Source organism: Mustela putorius, unplaced genomic scaffold, assembly GCF_011764305.1.
Source record: "Mustela putorius furo isolate JIRA1106 unplaced genomic scaffold, ASM1176430v1.1 tig00003962_pilon_pilon_pilon, whole genome shotgun sequence".
Lineage (NCBI taxonomy): Eukaryota > Metazoa > Chordata > Mammalia > Carnivora > Mustelidae > Mustela > Mustela putorius.
The window spans coordinates 11,425,362-11,443,447 of NW_025422106.1; the positions used below are offsets into that span (position 1 = coordinate 11,425,362).

Sequence of the window (18,086 nt, forward strand, 5' to 3'; positions counted from 1 at the left end):
GCCTTAATTTTTAAACTGGAATGATCCAACAGAAGAAAAGAACGTGGGAGGCTGGTGCAATACAGACTGTGTACTTAGAGATAACAAGCAGGTTAGAAATATACTTTAAGTTTCATTTGGCTCAACAGAACTGATGGCTCTTTACTCACTTTTCCACTTTAAGTGTACCTCTCCATCATCTTCATTATTTCTTGACTTTGCATTACAGATTTCAGAAGATACAGACTCCATACTGATCCTAAATTATGTAGGTTTGGGGGAAGGGGAGCAGGGTGGACACAAATACACCGGTTTGCTCAAGTTTCTGACACAAGTCTGAGCCCACCAGCCCACACAGAGGACCAGCCCCTACTCTCAATCATTCCTGGGGCTGCACTGACTCCTGCCCACCACCAGAGAGCGCAAGACTCCACAATGTTCAGACAACAGACTCCTTACCTAGTAGAGCCCTGGCTAGGGCTGGATGACACAGCAGGGCCCTTAGAGTGCCTTGACACAGTGACAAGTGCACTACTAAGCTGAGTCAGCCTGGTTTGGGCACTGGATTCTTTAGGTCTTCCTTGGCTAAGAAATGAAGGGACTGGGTTAGAAGACCTCTAAGATTATTTTCAGTTTCCAAATTTCAGATTTCATGATTCTAAAAATACTCTTGAGAAATTTTCACAGGAAGAAACTCACAATTGAAATCGAGTTTCACTAGACAGACTTCTGAGGTCTAGCAGAACCCCCCACCCCAACAATGCCACAGAACACAGAATTCTCCAGTAACAGACACACCAGTGAGTCAGTGAGAGCACAGTAACTAACATTCTCAAACACGGCCTTAAGACACCAGGGATCCTGAAGCACATTCAGAGCTCTTCAGCCTAGTCTAACTGAGTTCTAGACCTTACCTTCCACTAACCAGCTGCCTGCCTCTGGCATACTTGTCTTTGTGGATCAAGTTTCCTCATCTGAAAAGCAAGGGAGTCTTTCTTCCTCTACATATCCTTGATTATATATACATCTCATCGTCTATTAAAATAACTCCTCAAAAACACGGGACCTGTGGCATATGTATGAATTACTCATTATCTTGAATGCCCTGCTTCCCCACTGGACCAGAACACAAGAGACTGCTGACCTGGAAAGGTCAGATTTGACTGGCTTATTTAAAGAGCAATTTGGCAGCAGCTATCAAGTATCTTTAAAATGTTTAAACCCTTTGACCTAGTAACTCTGCTTCTGGCAATCCACCAAGGACATAATCCAAAGTGCAGAAAAATTTGCAAAGACAAGTCACTGCGACCCTATTTAAAATGGATCAAAGCATGAAACTACCTAAAATTCAACAATGGGGGAAATCCAACAAGTTCACATTTGCAGGATGTTTTCTTTTTGTAATATTTATCTAAGTAATCTTTATACCCAACTGGGGCTCAAACTCACAACCCTGAGATCAAGAGTGGCATACTCTTCTGACTGAGCCAGTCAGGCGCACAACCTGGATATTTTTTAATAAAGTGGGATAATGCTCTTGTTCTAATGTAAGATGAAAAGTCAGGATATAAAAGTACCTACATGGGGGTACCTAGGTGACTCAGTTGGCTAAGCGTCTTTGGAAAACATACAAAAAGACTTAGTGGATTGGTAGCAAAATGTTAAACTTTTCTTTAGTCCGTTTTTTGTTCTTTTGGGGGAACATGGTGAATGGGTGTATCGGATTCCACAACTACGGCTTTGCTTTGTTATCTAATGGCCATACTGTCACCCCATCTGCTTCTCTCAATGATGTGAGCTCTAACCCCTTTGATGCCAGTTAGTTGGTTCTCTAATAATTCCCTTTGTAAAGGTAAAATACATTGAACTAAAATGTCTGGGCTATTTTCCTTGATTCTCCCTAATGAACACCTTTACCGATGTGAAAGGAAAAGCAAACTCTTGTCATTAGTCTCAGTCACCACTGGGAGAGAAACAAAAAGTTACTTTTTTCCAGAAGAACTGATTCCAAAGGCATGGATTAAAGCTACCATTTAACCACAGGAAAGGAAAACTGAAATTGACACACTAGTCTATCTTGAAACACATTTATGGGCCTTTAATAATTACCCCTATGCAAAATAAAATTTGTTTTACCTAAATTCTTAAGAACTCAGTGTACACATACGCTCTTCTTCCCATGATCAGTGCTGAAGCCAATTCATTTCATAGATTTAGCTGGAAATCAGAGGCTGCATGGTAACAGTTAAACCACTCAGCCCCTGCTCTGGAGTCAGGGATGCTTATTTTGAGGAACCCTTGTTTCTAAATAGTTTGGTTTCTGGAGCACTGACAGATGGAATACCTGGCATTCCTTTTTTAAGAAAAACAATCTGGGCAGCTTTGGAAGAGCAAGGTGCTTTGCTTTTGACAAATGTTGAGTTCCACCTGATTAACCTGCCAGCTCCTTTATCTTCGATGTTTTTTCCTACAGGTTTCCGTTACATGACTCTTTCTGCTCACCTGAAGGAGAAAACCTGCCAAGATCTGTTTCTGTGTTAGTGTTCTTCATCACCCACAGTCTCTTTGTCACAAGACACATGAAGATCATTAAGTGCCTCTGGGGTCACGTGGGAGTCTAAAGGCACGGTGACACAGAGAACAAAACGTTAACCCACCTGCTGGTATTTGGGCTCCTGTTTCTTTCCAGACTGTGCTTGGCTCCTTGAGCGGGCTGTGATTGTTCACTTGTGCTCTGTTTTCCAGGTCCACAAAAAGTTGGTAGCTTAAAAAGCAGTAAACATGTTTCAGTGCTTTGATGAAGGAATTCCTCTTCACTTTCACATTCTATTTTTCAAGCCATTCTTACTAAATGTGTAGAAATAACCAAACCTACTAAGATGATTTCCCTGTGCGTATTTTATATCTAGTAACTCATCTCTCAGCTGGAGGTCTTTACAACATTACACAGCAATGTTGGCCCCCAGAAATGCAGTCTAGACTGGGAGCAAGTGAAGGATGAGCAGAAAAAACAGACTTCAAAAATCCAGTAACCTGGGGTGCCTGGGTGGCTCAGTGGGTTAAAGCCTCTCCCTTCAGCTCAGGTCATGATCCCAGGATCCTGGGATCGAGTCCCGCATAGGCCTCTCTGCTCAGCAGGGAGCCTGCTTCCTCCTCTCTCTGCCTGTCTCTCTGCCTACTTGTGATCTCTGTCTGTCAAATAAATAAATAAAATCTTAAAAAAAAAAAATCCAGTAACTTTTAGGGTGGCTCAGTGTTTAAGCGTCTGCCTTTGGCTCAGGTCATGACCCTCTAGTCCTGGGATCAAACCCCGTGTCAGGCTCCCTGCTCAGTGGGGAGCCTGCCTCTCCCTCTCCTACTCTCCCTGCTTATGCTCTGTGAAATAAATAAAATCTTTTTTAAAAAGTCCAATAATTTTCCCCTGTATTATTATTAAGGTAGCAAGCTTTGTGGCAGGAGCCTTGGACCCTGGCTTCTAGTCTAATCCTTACTCAGAAATAACCTGAGAGAGTCTTCTGCTTCAGCTTCCTCATCCATAAAACAGGGAAAATAGTATCTCCCTGAATCCATCAGTGGGGATGCTATGAAAATAAGACACAATAAAATAAAAGCTACAATACTTTGGAAATAGAAGTAAATTAAATTAAAGCCTGGGTATTTTATTCCAAAGAGAAAATCCTGGATCTGCTTATTCTAATTTTAACAAACTTCATTATATTTTCTAGCCTGCAGCAAGTTAAGGCAACAAATGTGTTGCACTGGGATGGTAGTAAGATGTGCAAAGGTAAGAGGGTGCATAAAAATGGTCATAAGCTCCTAGAAATATCGCTAAAGGCAAGGGAAGCAAGAGCAAAAATGAACTATTGGGACTTCATCAAGATCAAGAGCTTTTACACAGCAAAGGAAACAGTCAACAAAAACAAAAGACAACTGACAGAATGGAAGGAGATGTTTGCAAATGACATCAGATAAAGGCCTAGTATCCAAAATCTATAAAGACCTTATCAAACTCAACACCCAAAGAACAAATAATCCAATCAAGAAATGGGCAGAAGACATGAACAGACACTTCTGCAAAGAAGACATCCAGACAGCCAACAGACACATGAAAAAGTGCTCCATGTCACTCGGCATCAGAGAAATACAGATCAAAACCACAATTAGGTACCACCTCACACCAGTCAGAACAGCTAAAATTAACAAGTCAGGAAATGACAGATGTTGGTAAAGATGCGGAGGAAGGGGAACCCTCCTACACTGTTGGTGGGAATGCAGGCTGGTGCAGCCACTCTGGAAAACAGCATGGAGGTTCCTCAAAAAGTTGAAAATAGAGCTACCCTCTGACCCAGCAATCACATTACTGGCTATTTATGCTAAAGATACAAATGTAGTGATCTGAAAGGGCACGTGCACCCGAATGTTCATAGCAGCAATGCCCACAATAGCCAAACTATGGAAAGAACCTAGAAGTCCATCCACAGGTGAATGGATAAAGAAGATGTACACACATACATACAATGGAATACTATGCAGCCATCAAAAGAAATGAAAACTTGCCATTTGCAACAACATGGATAGAACTAGAGGGTATTATGCTGAGCGAAATAAGTCAATCAGAGAAAGATAAATTATCATATGATCTCCCCGATATGAGGAATTTGAGGGGTAGGGTGGGGGTTTTGGGGGTTAGGGAAGGAAAAAAATGAAACAAGATGGGATCAGGAGGAAGACAAACCATAAGAGACTCTTAATCTCACAAAACAAACTGAGGGTTGCTGGGCAGGGAGGGGTATGGAGAGGGTGGTTGGGTTATGGACATTGGGGAGGGTATGTGATATGGTGAGTGCTGTGAAATGTGTCAGCCTGATGATTCACAGACCTGTACCCCTGGAGCAAAGGATACATAATATGTTAAGAAAAATAATAAATAATTTTAAAATGCTATAAAACAAAATGGTCATAAGCTCCCTAAAGTATGAGCTACTGAGGCCTTTGCGTGGGGGCAAAGATTCCTTAGCAGGGCCTGAAGGCAACAACTTTATTATGGAGCATCAAATAACACAGTTCCGAAAAATGTCATGGTCACCAAGGAGAGCTTAGAATATACTAAGAAATATATTCAAAATAGGTATTTAGAATAATGGGACGTTTGTAATGTTTCCTTTGGTGCAATTAAAAATTTAGGAACTGAGAAACTAAAGGACTAATCCAAGGCACCAGGCATATAAATGAGGCCTTGGACCTTCTGGCCCAGCCCAGTCTCCAGCTGAATACAGTCAAGGGAGTGATCCCAGCCTATGCCACATGGAGTGAAAATTATCATACTGGTTAGCCCTAACATATTCCTGACCCATAGAATTGTGAAAAGTAATAAATCACTGTTATTTTAAGCCACTAAGTTTGGGGTTTTGTTGTTGCTGTTACTCCACAGAAATAGATAACCAAAACATAATATATAAGAAAAGTTATTTCTAATAGTTTTCTAGGAAATCTGAATTTTCAAAAGAAAAAGAATTAGAGTCTAAGTACATTCTTTTTGCCTTCTCTTTATACAGAAACAAATGCCAGTGCTTCCCAAACGTTTTAAGTGAGGACTGCAGTCTCACTGAAACTCAGCAGGGGACCGTGAAAGAACACCAGACTAGGAGTGAAGAAACGTGCCTGTAATCAGCTGCGGCCCTTGGCAGGGAGGCACAGTAAGGAGTGCGGGCGGTGGGAGTTGTCCACCCTGTTGTCCAGCCCGTGCAGGCCATAAAGGGATGCACTTGAGGTGGAGAATTTTAAAACTAAAACCACTAAAAGCTGACAAGCTTTTTACCACCATAGGCCAGCAACTCTAAGTAACTTCAGTAATAAAATCCTTCTTCCAAGGAGGCTCACCTCTCCTATCCTAACATCATCTCAGTAACACCTGGACTTCAGGAAGTTCAAGTCACTGAGCTTGAGCTTCATACTCAGTAATGATGAGTATGGGGTAAATGATGGAAAATGATGGGGCTGATCCATCTCTAAAATTCGGATTCAAGAGACAGCCAGCTCTCTATATGTGAACTTGTTCATTTATTCATTCCCTCAATGACCATTTATCAAGTACCTTCTCTGTGCCAGGTACCCTTGCTAAGGCACAGAATGTGTAAGACCCAGGCCCTGCCCTTAAGGAGCTGATGCAGGAGCCACTCTGAAACCTCACTAAGCTTCAAGCTACACCTCCTAGACCAGTTCCCATTGTGTCTTCTCGCCTCCTTTGAGGTGTCTTCTTTGATGACCAGGGCCCTCTGTACCACACTGGAGCTACTCATAAGTAAAGCCTGTGACTCAATCATCACCGTATCCCAGGGTTTAACTATAGAGCCTCTGGCTCTAGAAATGTTTATTGAATGAGTGAGTAAATGAATAAGCAATTGAGGATGGAAATTAATACTTGCCCAATGGACCATATTTAGTAAGTGAATCATGCTAAATTGTTAATACTTGAATATTCTGACCTATAAAACAGCAGTTTCGTATGGTCCAACCTGATGCACAGGATTTATAAAGAACACGGGCTGTATGTTGGGTTTGGAATGACAGACGAAGAGTATCTACCTTGGAGTCCCATCCTAGAGGCCTTATTTCCTGAAGCCAAGGACCCCACTATGAGCTGGTTTTATTTATGTTAGTCCTTGTACAGGGCTTAGGGGCAATGTTGAACCATGTTCTAGATCCTGCTCACACAGCCCTGCCTCCCACTTCTTAGCTGTACCTGATGGCTCTTCTCTGACTGATCTCCAGTGCTTTCTTCAGAGACTTGGGTGACAGCTTTCCGGTCACAGCCACTTCTTTTCCTGGACCTTTTGCCAAAATGTCCCCCTTGGAAGTCTCTCACTATGGAAGACCTTGTCAGGGTTAGGCAATTGCCACTGGTGTCCAGCTGCTGGCCTCCTGGCAGCTGTATGACAGGCGGTATATAGCTGGAAGCTGGGGGGCCCAAGGCTGAACGGGAGTCATAGATGTTCGCGAACTCTCTTGAAGAAGCCCACAAAGACCTGCACTCCTCCTGCTCCTTCTGTATCATCTCAAGTTTATCGATTTTCTGTTGGATATTCCTGAGCAAATCGGCATTCTGGTGCATTAATGTCTGTGAAATCTTCAGATTCAGCACACACTTACTGATGTACTCCTCGGTCACACACCTATTGCTCACATGGTCCTTGGCTCCTCTGGTTGGCTCAGGCAGGCTGGGTGAACTAAGAGAACCATTTTGCCAATCCCAATCCTCAAAGGAGAGCTCTGTGCTAGCTCCTGAAGAGCTCTCGTCCTCTTCACAAAAACAGCATGCCTCTCTCTCCATAATTTCGAGCTCTTCTTCCATGGACTTTAGTTCATCTGCCTGGCTTGGTCCAGCCCCCTCAAAGGATAAACCCGCTTCTGGGGGCTCCTCTTTGCCATCTCCCCTGTCCAGACAGCCTGAGTAGATTTCATTGATTTCAAAGCTACAGAGGCTTGCCTGACCTGGGCTGGGGCTCCTAGCCTCTTCTGCCACCGGGCCAGCAGGAGAAGCAGTGTCTTGATTCTGAATCTCCTTGGTCATCATACTTGGATCTAGGACCTGAGGATCTGGTGTTGCTTTCTCGGGGGAAGAAGGGGGACCCCTGGGTGAATGAAGCCGACTACCTGTTGGAAAGAATGGCAACGTGCAACTGATTAAAGTGATCACATGCAGCAGCTAAGCAGCCCTGGAATGTTGCTCAAGTGGTGTGAGAATAGAGAAAGCAGCTTTTTATTTTCCCAGTCCCTTCACAGGTGTGGAAGACTACCAGATACACTCACAGAGCGTGCAAGGGTATTTCTAACAGACGAAAATTTCCATTTTGACATGAGTTGAGGTAGAAAACTGGGGACAGATCAAACCCTGGGGAAAATGTTGTAAGCTTAAGTTATAGTGCGTTCAAAACACACATAACTGTCAGGACATGGAAATTACAGACCCCTAAATCTTAATGACTAAATTCATAGCTTTTTTTTTTTTTTTTAAACATACATAGGAGTTTGAATACTCATGTCAGTTAAAGTCATGCTCTTGGTGAGTATTTGATAGAAGTAACCAAAACAGTGTCTGAGAATGCAATTCATCATGGGAAGAATCATAATTCAAAAAATAACCCCAGAATGGACATCCCATCACCCGTGGCTGATGGTGTATAACTTGCAGAGAACAGGATGGAGAAGCGAAAGTAATGAGCACTTGGCTAGGAGGGGGTGGGGGAACGACACCATTCTAGAGGCTTCCAGCCCTATCCAAAGAGATAGAGAGGATAGTCACTTGGCCTGGATCCCAGCTCTATAATAAGCTCTGGAGTCCTAAGCAAGCCACACGTTCTCTGGCCCTTAGCTTTCTCATCTGGAATATGAGGATATTATGCTGAATGATTACAAGGTCCTTTTTAGCTCTGAATTCTAAGATTTCTAAAGGTACTAAAGGTTGGAGGGAAATACCAAAACATTAACAAGTTATTTCTAAGTGGCAGAATTAAAATAGTAAGTCATTTTCTTCCTTGTATGATTTCAAGTTTTCTATAATGAACAGATAATAGCTTTGAATTTAAATATCACCATTTTCATTTGTAAAGCAATTAAATCAAGTCCTAAGAACAATCATGCTAGAAATAAACTAGTTGTTACTGCTTAGTTCTGGATTGAACCAAGGTATATATGAAGCCAAAAAATTTTAACTTAGTAATTTCAAGGATCTTGATTTTTCCCTAAAGCATCCACCATTTCCAAGTGTAAGTGATGTGTACAGTTTGTGGAGTTGATTAGTTGTAGCTTACAACTGTCGTAAGACATTCATGTCAAATAATGCTTAACCTGTGGGTTAAGGCCATACCCGTTTCTTTCAGCTCTTTTATTTCCAAGTTAGGGGTCTCTTTCAGCTGATCTGAGGTCAGTCCTAGATAGACATTGACATCAGGATGGAGTTCATATCTCTGTACCGTGGGGCTCTCAGTTGGCGGAGTTCTCTGGGTTCCAAGAAAATCCTTTAACAAGCAAAATATCATTAAGGATATAATTTATAATCATCTGAATGTCACTTTTTTTAAGGTTTCTTTATTTAAGTGATCTCTATACACAACATGGGTCTCAAATTTACAACTCTGAGATTAAGAATCTCATGTTCTTCCATCTGAGCCAGCCAGTTTTTTGATGTTTTTGAAACAGATCTAGGTATCAAATAAATTCCCTCTTCTTCCTGTTGGGCAGACTGACTATAACTCAAATTAGTTAACTCATTATTATTACCAATATTTTAAAAATAATAATAATAGGGGGAGTCTGGATAGCTCAGTCAGTTAAGCATCTGCCTTCATTCGGCTCAGATCATGATCCTGGAGTTCCAGGACCAAGCCCTATGTTGGGTTGTCTGCTTGTCTCCCTCTGCCTCTCCTTGCTAGTGTTCTCTTTCTCTCTTTCTCTCTCAAATAAATAAAATTCTTAAAAAATTAAATTAAATTAAATAATAACAATAGCTCTCAGTCACTGAATCACATGCTGTGCCTATGCCCCTCTATGTGCTGAATTTCCCCAGCTTCCTTTATCAATTCCCGGCTGTCCTCACCAAGTGAAGCAGCTAGAAGGTCCTTTTCTTGGGAGCCCAGAAAGAGTGTGATGAAATGAGGATTTCCCGATCTTCCTACAACTTGATCTCTAGCCTCTTCCTGGTCTCTAAGCTCCCTAAACGACTGTGATGAGCAAGCTGAAATAAACTAATGGCTTCAGAGCTTACCTTTAAGTCATTCTTCAGAAGGTACCGGATATCTTGAAGGTTCATAGTTCGGTTTTTCTGCTTGACCTGGATGCCTGACTTAACAATATCGTAGTAAGGTTTTGGAAGCCTGACATCAGCTTCTAAATAATTTCCCAAGACTATGGCTTCTTTGATAACTGAGCCATCTAAATCATTCCAGGGTATGTTATCTGTTAAGGAAGAAATCATAGGAAAGAGTAGCATTAATAATTTAAGGGGCACCTAGGTGGCTCAGTCGGTTGAGCATCTGCCTTTGGCTCAGGTAATGATCCTGGGGTCCTGGGACCAAGCCCCACATTGGGCTCTCTGATCAATGGGGAGTCTCCTTCTCCCTCTCCCTCTGCCTGCTGCTCCCTCTGCTTGTGCTTGCTCTTGCTCTCACTCTCTCTCTCTCTGTAAAATAAATAAATAAAATTTTTTTAAAAAGAATGCTTTAAAAAATGTTTAAAAAAAAAAAGAAATCAGGTAAAGTCGCTCAACCCTGTTAAATAGTAATTTCTCTTTATAGAAAAAGCTACCTGGAAGTCCATTCATATAAACAAGAAGCTACTTTACCCATTTATGAGGGCAATCCCTGCTGCAGAGACAGTGCTAGAATCATGCGTGCATGGGCTCCCTGCTGGCAGACCTGGGCACCACAAGGAATATTTCATGGCTTCAGGATCCAAAAGCCAATGCATTTCTCTCATGGAAGGTATGGTTTTGCCTCTCAGACTGTAAACACTGCTAAATAGGAAGGGACTCTCACCCCCCTCAGTGAATGTGGTTTTACTGTGTGTGTGTACGTGTGCTCCCCTCTCCTGAAAAATTCCGTGTCTTCTGATATGTGATCACTTCCTTCACATTAGGGTCTTGCAGATTTGGAAACGCTTTCGTGTCTTTCAAGTGACACTGCTTATATATACACTGAACCCTAGGTATGTTTGATTTCATACTTTACTTCTCCAAGGCCAGTCTTTCCTCCTTGTTTACAAGTTTTTTTTTTTTTAAGGTTTTATTTATTTGAGAAACAGAGACTGGGAGCGAGAGACAGAGCACAGGCAATGGAAGGGGAAGAGGGAGAGGGAGAAGCAGCCCCCCCTCCTTGAGCAGGGAGTCTGCCAATGTGGGACTTGATCCCAAGACTCACGATCATGACCTAAGCTGAACCGACTGAGCCATCCAGGTGCCCCTCATTTACAGGTTCTTAAGGGGCATCTCACAGAGACCCCTAAGCATTGACAGCAATACTCAGTTTAAAAACTTTTCTCAGATTAAATGTATTGCCGATGACAGGATGATAGGAGGACCTTGTTAAGTTTCAAAGAACAGGTTAAAAGAGAAAGATTTCTGGGAGATCATCTCATATCTTCCATAAGCACAAAGAAGTTTCCTTAAAGAGATTTTCTATGTCCTGCATTTTCATAAACTAAGTAACTCTTGAGGGAAAAAATCTAATCTAAGAGTAGAGACTCTGGTCACAGTCAATATGCTCTTGGATCTACCTGTTAAAATCTCCTGTATGATCACAGAAAAGCTGTAAACATCCGATTTCACTGTGGCTGCCTTCTGTAAAATCACCTCTGGGGCAGCCCAGTTGTACAGCTGGGTTGGGAGGGGCACTCCAGTCAGGTCCTTGTGTATACGTCCATCTTGGCTACAGAAGGAAAAATAAGGTCAGGTTCATGCCTTAAAGGTTCATCATGACCATCATATAGTACATTTGTGAAACATCTGCCTCTGAAGACAGGCAATCTCCTTGAGCTTCTAGAAACCCAGCTAGTCCCTGAGCTAACGCTCACCGCCTGCTGTTCAAATCTACCAGAGTGGGCCCTGCCCACCCTCCACTGCATCTGACCATTCTCTCTTGTTCATTCATTCAAGTCATGGGGGACCGCTTTGAGTTTCTCCAAGATGTCATCACTTCAGGTGTTCGCACTGTAAACTGGCTGCTTCTGCATGGCATGGGCTACCCAGAGATCCCAGGGTGACTGGCTGCTTCTTGTTTAACAAAGGTATTAGCTCAAAAATTACCTCAGAGATCTCCCTGACCACCCATAGTCCTTTTTATTGGCTCCAGAATACTTATTTTCTGAAGGTTTGTTCATTTATTTTCTTCTCCCCTCTACTAGAGTCAACTCCATGAGAAGAGACACCTTATCTGTCTTTTATATCATGTATATCTAAACTTTCATGAGCATCTGATGAGATCTTGTGTGCAGCAAGAGTTTGAGCCATAAAGCACTATACAAGTAAGTTATTAATATGAATGTTATGGTAGGCATTTGGTAAAAACTGTGAATGCTAGTCGATCAATTTTTTAAAGATTTATTTATTTTAGAGAGAGAGTGTATGCTTTGGGGGGTGGGGGGAGGCAGATCTTGAGCAGACTTCCTGCTAAGTGTGGAGTCTGATGTAGGGCTCCATCTCATAATCCTGACATCATGATCTGAGCCAAAATCAAGAGTCAGACCTTTAACTGATTGAGCCATCCTGGTCCCCAGTAATTAAATTTTTAAAAAGCAAGTGGCCAGAAGTTCTTTGCTGGTCTGGCAAAAGGTAGATTTGAGGATAGGCTGGACATCTCAGACTTTAATCAAAGTTCCCTAAATAATATTTCTTCCAGAAATAATATTTCTTTGACCTTTTGGTAGATGGTAGTGAGTTCAGGAAGCCATCAAGTTAGAAAAGTTGGTATTGACTTTTTGGTTGTATTACTGAATAGAGAGGTGTGGACCGGTATAGTATGAACAGCCTAGAGACATGCCAATATCATATTTATATCATAGGTAAAGCAATGGAGTGTTTTACTATCAGAGATATATTGTGAGGATGTAAAATGCTTGGCTCTTTACCTTGTGGGGTGATTCTTCAAGGAAAATACTCACCTACTTTCTCAGGTCTCTCAGACTTGTCTAAGAGTCTGTGAGAGACAAGTCACTCACAAACCAGCATTTATATTTTTTCTGTTTTATTTCTACTCAACTTCTTCTCTTATAATCCCCCTTCTTTCTTGGTTAAATCTAGTTGGGGAGTAGGGGAGCTTCTTTTCTGGATGTCATTCTAGGGCAGTTATTTTTCTAGGCTTCAGCTCTGACATCATTAAAATTATATTTGGCTATAGCTATGTGATACCACTTGCAAGGTCAATGCTAGTTCTAAAGATTCCTTTAAGAAGAATCTGAAGAGTAAGAAAAACTGCTGTATCATTTTTATACCACGAGATGGAGTGTTACCCTTGACAATGACATTCAACAAACCAACCAGCCCAAATAGAATGTTACCAAAAATAAATGTGAAATTGGAAAGTTATTTTGGATTCTTGGATCTCAGCTCATATTATCAGTTGTCAAAGACGGGTATGCTGTTGTGGCTGAAACTGCTTCACGACTGACGTTTCAGCCTGAAGTTCCATTCTGAGGTCAACAAATCCAAAAGAAAACTTACACCTTCTTACTCATTTACCTCCCAGCCCCTTACTTGACCAATCTGTGGATCCTAGCTCCTCAGTACATCTCATTTTTTGCTTCTATTCTGTTTCCTTAATCACCAGCAGACCGGGAAATATGGCCTCCTAGCTGAGCTTCCTACCCTTAACCTCCAATCCATTCTGCCCCAATAGACAGGAAACATCTTTACCACCTTACTTGAGATCATCTCTTTCCCTTTCTCAGCCTCAGTTTCCTCATCTGTGAAAGACAAGGTGAGGCTGAGCCACCTCCAAAGATCGATTTCACTCTAGGCTTCACATTTCTATAGGAGAGCTCAGGCAGAAGAAACGGTCATGCCTCCATGTCAACAACAGATGTTGCTCCATCACCAGCAAATATCTTGGACTGCTGCAGCCTTCCTTAAAAACCCCTGCTGTTTTCAAAGGCAAAAATGTCCAAATCCCTTAGCTTCTATAGCTCCTGCATAGATAGCTAAAGTGGTCAATCCCATTCTGAACCATTTAAAGTTTTCCCATCATCCAGACTCTTCTGTTCACTTAATTGATGTTTCACTGAGCACTTATAATGTGGCAGGCCCCTAGCTGACAAGGAACAAGCACAGTCCCTGCCCTCTCAGAGGTCCCCCTCTGGTGGGGCAGACGTACTTGGCTGCAGAAGAATGGAATTATCCAAAGTGCTGTGGGGATCAGGGCTTCATAGGTGTGGTGGGAGATTGTGCCTGAGGTGAGTTTAAAGGGTAACTAGGTGAGTACCAACTATTCCAGATGGAGGCAGCAGTACCCAGAGATGGCCTAGACTGAAAGTGGCTTCAGATGCCAGGGAAGTGACAAGGCTGGCACTGTGGGCGGAGCCCCATCTTGGAAGGCTTCCACACCCTGCAAAGTGCCAGGTCTTAATCTTGTAGGCAATGGAGAGACACTGGAAGTTTTAAACTGGAACTGAGAATGGCCCAGATCTGAGGCTGAGCAGCTTGAATGGAGACAGTACTCACCTGGAGAACTGTTGCAGTCACACCCTAACTGCTTCCCTGCCTCTCTCTTGTCCCCTATCAGCCCCTTCTTCACATCCAGGAGCCAGAGGGACCTTCTTAGCCTGTCAATCATCCATGACACCACAGTGCTCAAAACAAACAAACAAAACAAAACAAAACAAAAAAACAGCCCTTTGTATCACCCCAGTATTCTTGGGATAAAAAATTCAAATTCTTTGCCAAGGCCCACAGGGTCCAAATATAACAAAGTCCCCTGACTCTCCTCTGCAGGCAGAAGGACTAGGGGCATGTGCAGTCTGGGAAGTAAGCCTTTCTGTTTTATTCAATCAAAAAACATATGCTGAGTGCTTAATGTGTAAAGGTTTGTTTTAGGCATTTGAGATCCAGCAGTGGATAAACAGAAATCCCTGCCCTCACAGAGCTTTTCACTTCATGAGAAAAAATACACTAAAGACTATGCAAGACTATGCAAGAGGAAAAAATACACTAAAGCAACAACCAGCGACCAAGAGACTAAAACAAAGCCTCAGTGTCTGCGGGGGTAGGTGGGGGCAAAGGCAAGCTGAGGTAGGCAGGGTTGAGCAAGAAGCTTCACAGCAGAGCAGAACCAACAATGGGCTGAGGGCTCAGAGCTGTGGAAGGCAGCAAAGAAGCACAGGAGAGATCCTCTGCCTTCTAGAGCCTACAGATGGAGACAGCAGGTACCCCCAACTCTTAAGAGGACTTTGACACCTGCCAAATGGGAAATGAAGTCCATCCACCAACCCTTGAATGAAGGGGTTGTTTTTCTCTCTGCCCCCTCACTGCCCTGATGGCCTCAAGGGCCAGGAATGCCCTTAGAGCCCACCCAGCCAAGTACCTGGCCCAGGAGTAGGAGGCATGACCAACTGTAAGGCTCTCCAGCACCTATCATCTTCTCTCTCCTTCCAGGATGCACGGCTATGACACATTTCCCAGCCTCCCTGCAGTGAGGAAGGGACTACAAAGGAGGAAGCAACGATATAGCTACTTCAGGCTGGCCCCTAAATACCACGTGGCCCTGCGTGCTCCCTCCTCACCGACCAGCAACCACAGAACACAGTGGGGGGCTGAAACTTAGGGAGAGCAGAATTATGGATAGGGGAACTTGGAATACAGTCAGTGTCCCTCTCCAACATACATATTACACAGCAATGGGAGTAAGAAACATACCTCGGTTGAAAATTTTGAAGTAGATAGAGCATTTACACCATTGGCTAATAGGGGCCCTTGCTTGTTAAATGTTTATTAAAATGAGAATGTCTTGAACAGAAGTAACTTCCCCAAAGTCCTAACCTTGGCAGACAGGGCAAGGCATTTGGGAAACCTCTTTCTCACCAATGAGGAAGAGGCCGACCCAGATCAGATTCTTTCTCTACAGCACCCACCTTTCCATCATATACTCCAGGTTGGTGAGCCTTGCTTCTCCTGTGGAAACGATGTGGATGGCGTAGGAGCTGAGGGAGCGGTGGATAAACCCCCGGGAATGCAAATATCTCAGGGCGTCAGAAATCTGGAGCAGCAGGTGCACGATCACCTCCATGTGCAGCACGGGGAACTGGGAGCGCTGGAATCAAGGGAAAAAACAGCCAGGAACAACAGGGCCTGGGCCCCGGATGCTGCAGAATTCTTTGAGGTTTCCAAAGCCTTTTCAATTGTTCCTCACAGCTACCTAGAGTCCCCATTTTACACATGGGGAACGTGAAGCTCAGGGAGGTTAAATGACTGACCTAAAGTCCCACTGACCCAGGGCCCCTCTGGCTCCAAAGCTGGGCCCTTTCCCTGAACTGAGCTGCTTCACACCACAAAAAATGAGAAGAAAGTTCTCAAAGCCTAGTATGTGTATCCAGGGTGGGCTCACCACCACCACACCACCACAAATGAACCTGTCCTGCACCTCACCCCGTTCAAGCCTGTGCTGCTGGGAGAACCGGAAGTTTAAAGGACCAGTCCAGCCCCTACCCCAGTGAGATGACTGATACTAAGAGGAAAGAAATTCACTCACACCAACATATCTGGTTGATTAAAGTCATGTTGGTCTCTCCCCAGAGAAATGGCATTCTTTTGGGGGGAAAAAAAAAACTTATTATTGAAGTATAATTGGCATACAATGTTGTATTATTTTCAGGTGTACAACACAGTAATTCAACAATTCCGTACGTTACATAATGCTCACCGCAATAACTATAGTCACCGCCCGTCACCACACATTATTATAATATTATTGACTATATTCCCTACACTATACTTTTTGACTTATTTTATAACTGTTAAGCTTGTACCTCTTAATCCCCTTCACCTATTTTGCCCATTCCCTACCTTCTGCCCTTCTGGCAACCATGAGTTTGGTTTCTGTATTTATGAGTCTGTTTTTTTTTTTTTTTAAGATTTTATTTATTTGACAGAGATCACAAGTAGGCAGAGCAGCAGGCAGAGAGGGGGAAGCAGGCTTCCTGCTGAGCAGAGAGCCTGTTGTGGGGCTCGATCCCAGGACCCTGAGTCCATGACCTGGGCCAAAGGCAGAGGCCTAACCCACTGAGCCACCGAAACACCTCTGAACTGGTATTTTCATTTTCTTTTTTTGTTAAAGATTTTATTTATTTATTTGAGAGAGAGAGAGCCCAAGCAGGGGAAGGGGCAGGCAGAGGGAGAAGCAGACTCCCCGCTGAGCAGGGAGCCTTACATGGAACTCAATCGCAGCACCCTGTGATCATGACCTGAGGCAAAGGAAGTTGCCTAAATAACTGTCACCCAGATACCCTGGCATTTTCGTTTTCTTTGCATAAGTACCTAGTAATGGAATTGCTAGATCATATAGCACTCCTATTTTTAATTTCCTCAGAAACTTCAATTCTATTTTCCAGTGGTTCCACCATTTACATGCCCACCAACAGTGCAGAAGGGTTCCTTTTTCTCCATATCCTCGCCAACACTTACTTATTGTCTTTCCGATTCTAGCCATTCTGTCTGGTGTGAGGTGGTATCTCACTGTGGTTTTAATGTGAATTTCCCTAATGATAAGAGATGTTGAACATCCTCTCACGTCTGCCAGCTGTATGTCTTCTTCGGAAAAATGTCTATTGAGGTCCTCTGTCCATTTTAATGGGATTATTTAGCTCTTTTTCTAGTCAGTTGTGTTAAGTTCTTTATGTATTTTGGATATTAACTCCTTATCAGATATTTCCTTTGCAAATATATTCTTCCATTTAGTCAGATGCCTTTTTGTTTTGCTGATGGTTTCCGTGGCTGTACAAAACCTTTTTATTTTGGTGTAGTTCCAATAGTTTATTTTTGCTTTGGCTTTCCTTGCCTGAGGAGAAATATCCTTAAATATGTTGCTAAGGCCCATACCCAAGAGATTACTACCCATCATTTCTTTTAGGAGTTTGACGGTTTCAAGGCTCACATTTAGGTCTGTAATCCATTTTGAGTTTATTTTTGTGTATGGCATAACAAAGTGGTCCAGTTCCATTCCTCTGTATACGGCTGTCCAATTTTCCCAACAACATTTGATAAAGAGACTGCCTTTTCCCCATTGTATGTTGCTGCCTCCTTTGATGTACATTAACTGACCAGATAAGCATGGGTTTATTTCTGGACTCTCTATACTGCTCCCCAGAGAAATGGCATTTTCAGGTAATGCCTTCATCAAATGACAAGAGACAAAAAGGGACGGGAGGGAAGGAGAGATAACACTAATAGGAAGTGCTCAGGCAGGAGGAATGGCTAGCCATTTTGGGGTAAGGCCTTTCCTGGAGGGTCTCTTCTCACTCCTGCCCACCATCTGTAGAACAAAGTGATGGAGAAAGAAAAGCAAATGCTTCAGGACCTCTCTGAAGCCCACCTCAGGCCAAAGCACACTTCCTAGGGAGTCTGTAGGCCC

General features: G+C 43.0%; 1 protein-coding gene across 5 annotated transcripts in view; it reads right to left on the reverse strand.

Annotated features, from left to right (window-relative positions):
• Positions 1 to 18,086, reverse strand: part of TEX14 (testis expressed 14, intercellular bridge forming factor) — a 125,984-nt gene that overhangs the window by 39,312 nt on the left and 68,586 nt on the right. For all 5 annotated transcript variants that reach the window (XM_045069968.1, XM_045069970.1, XM_045069969.1 and 2 more), the window contains 8 exons: positions 15,592 to 15,770; positions 11,248 to 11,399; positions 9,743 to 9,933; positions 8,846 to 8,996; positions 6,722 to 7,632; positions 2,637 to 2,743; positions 439 to 564; positions 150 to 238 (listed from right to left, as the gene is read on the reverse strand). In XM_045069968.1, coding sequence (XP_044925903.1) covers positions 150 to 238; positions 439 to 564; positions 2,637 to 2,743; positions 6,722 to 7,632; positions 8,846 to 8,996; positions 9,743 to 9,933; positions 11,248 to 11,399; positions 15,592 to 15,770 — 1,906 coding nt within the window. The remainder of the gene's footprint in view (positions 1 to 149; positions 239 to 438; positions 565 to 2,636; positions 2,744 to 6,721; positions 7,633 to 8,845; positions 8,997 to 9,742; positions 9,934 to 11,247; positions 11,400 to 15,591; positions 15,771 to 18,086) is intronic.